The sequence below is a fragment of the Primulina eburnea genome, chromosome 10 (genome assembly GCF_022965805.1).
Source record: "Primulina eburnea isolate SZY01 chromosome 10, ASM2296580v1, whole genome shotgun sequence".
In the NCBI taxonomy this organism is placed as follows: Eukaryota; Viridiplantae; Streptophyta; class Magnoliopsida; order Lamiales; family Gesneriaceae; genus Primulina; species Primulina eburnea.
The window spans coordinates 10991490-10992828 of record NC_133110.1 but is presented as its reverse complement, the minus strand read 5'-3'; the positions used below and the strand labels follow the sequence as shown (position 1 = coordinate 10992828).

The following is a 1339-nucleotide window of genomic DNA, read 5'->3' as shown; positions in this document are numbered from 1 at the left end:
ATATTCAAGGACTAATTTATCTTCTTTCCTTGCACCTTGTATGACCTACCAATCTTGCAATCATTCTCCCTAATTTTGAAATTTGCATGATATTCATAACTTAATGACTTAATATTGTATATCCTAGAGTATCTCCATATTTCCCATATCAAATATTCTCCAATATGTAAATCTTATTTTAATACAATAATCCAACAAGAATATCCTCTACTCTTAAATTTCCTTACAATTTTATTAAATACATTATTGCAAATTCTCGGTTCTCACATTCTTCCCTCCTTATGAGAAGTTTCGTCCTCGAAACTGGAGTTGGCCTGGTCTCCAATTAGGTTGGGATATTCCTTTCCCTTACAATCTACTACCGCATTGTTTCTTGCTAACCAATCCATTCCTAAGATGATATCGAAATCGACCATGATCAACTGTATCAGGTCGGCTCTAAAAATCTAATTACCAATACTGATTTTTCAATATCCGTAAATTTCGTCAGTTTCAATGGTTCTACTAGTAGGCGTGGCAATTTGGAAATGTTCGGTTAGCTTATCGGCTTACGTCCTAACTTCTTACCAAATCTCTTAGATATACAAGAATGTGTAGCGCCACAGTCAAATAACACATAAGCAGGCACTTGCTGAAAAAATATGGTACCTGACACAACATTGCTTGCATCATCTGTCTCCTCCTGCGTCATGGCAAACACCCTGGCATTTGGTTTGTTCTCCCGTGGTTTATTGGCATTCGCCCCTAGGCTTTACCCGTCTCCTTTACCTGGTCCAGTTGTTTTGTTGCTGGCGGCTGGACAATCTACCATACGGTGTCCTGGTTTTCCGCATCCAAAGCAGACGCCGCTGGCTCCACGACATTCTCCCAGGTGTCGTAAGTGGCAAGTTGGGCCAGGCTTAATGGCCTGGTAGCCTGAGGCAGGCGAAGGCTCTTTAGATGGTTCGTCGGAATGGTTCGATTTCTTGAACGACTGACTGCCATGAGAGGACTGATCATTCATAGGCCTTTTGTTCCTAATCTCCTTCTCTTTGCGCTGGATATCAGTTTCAGCTCGGATAGCAGAGCCCATCAAGTCTGAGAAGTTCGCAGGTTGGTAGACTGCCAAAGCCGACTGTATTCTTCTGTTCAAACCCTTTTTGAAGCGGTGTAATTTTAGAACTTCGTCCGCCATGATTGTCGGAGCATAAGATCCTAAGGCGTTGAACTGGGAGGTGTATTCTACAACTGACATATTCGGAGTTTGAGTGAAGTTTTCAAACTCACTCAGTTTCTGCAGTCTGACCTCGGCTGGATAATATTGTTTCAGAAAGGCTTCTCGAAATCGCTGCCAAGTCAT

At 42.0% G+C, this 1339-nt stretch overlaps 1 protein-coding gene across 1 annotated transcript; it reads right to left on the bottom strand.

Moving 5' to 3' along the window:
- Window positions 1–751: 751 nt before the first annotated feature.
- On the bottom strand, window positions 752–1339 carry LOC140842889 (uncharacterized). Its single transcript, XM_073211094.1, has one exon. The coding sequence runs from the start codon at window positions 1337–1339 to the stop codon at window positions 752–754; it is 588 nt and encodes a 195-aa protein (XP_073067195.1).

Bases quoted from the DNA above. Each gene is read 5' to 3' on its own strand.
- LOC140842889 (XM_073211094.1), bottom strand. From the start codon at position 1,339: ATGACTTGGCAGCGATTTCGAGAAGCCTTTCTGAAACAATATTATCCA.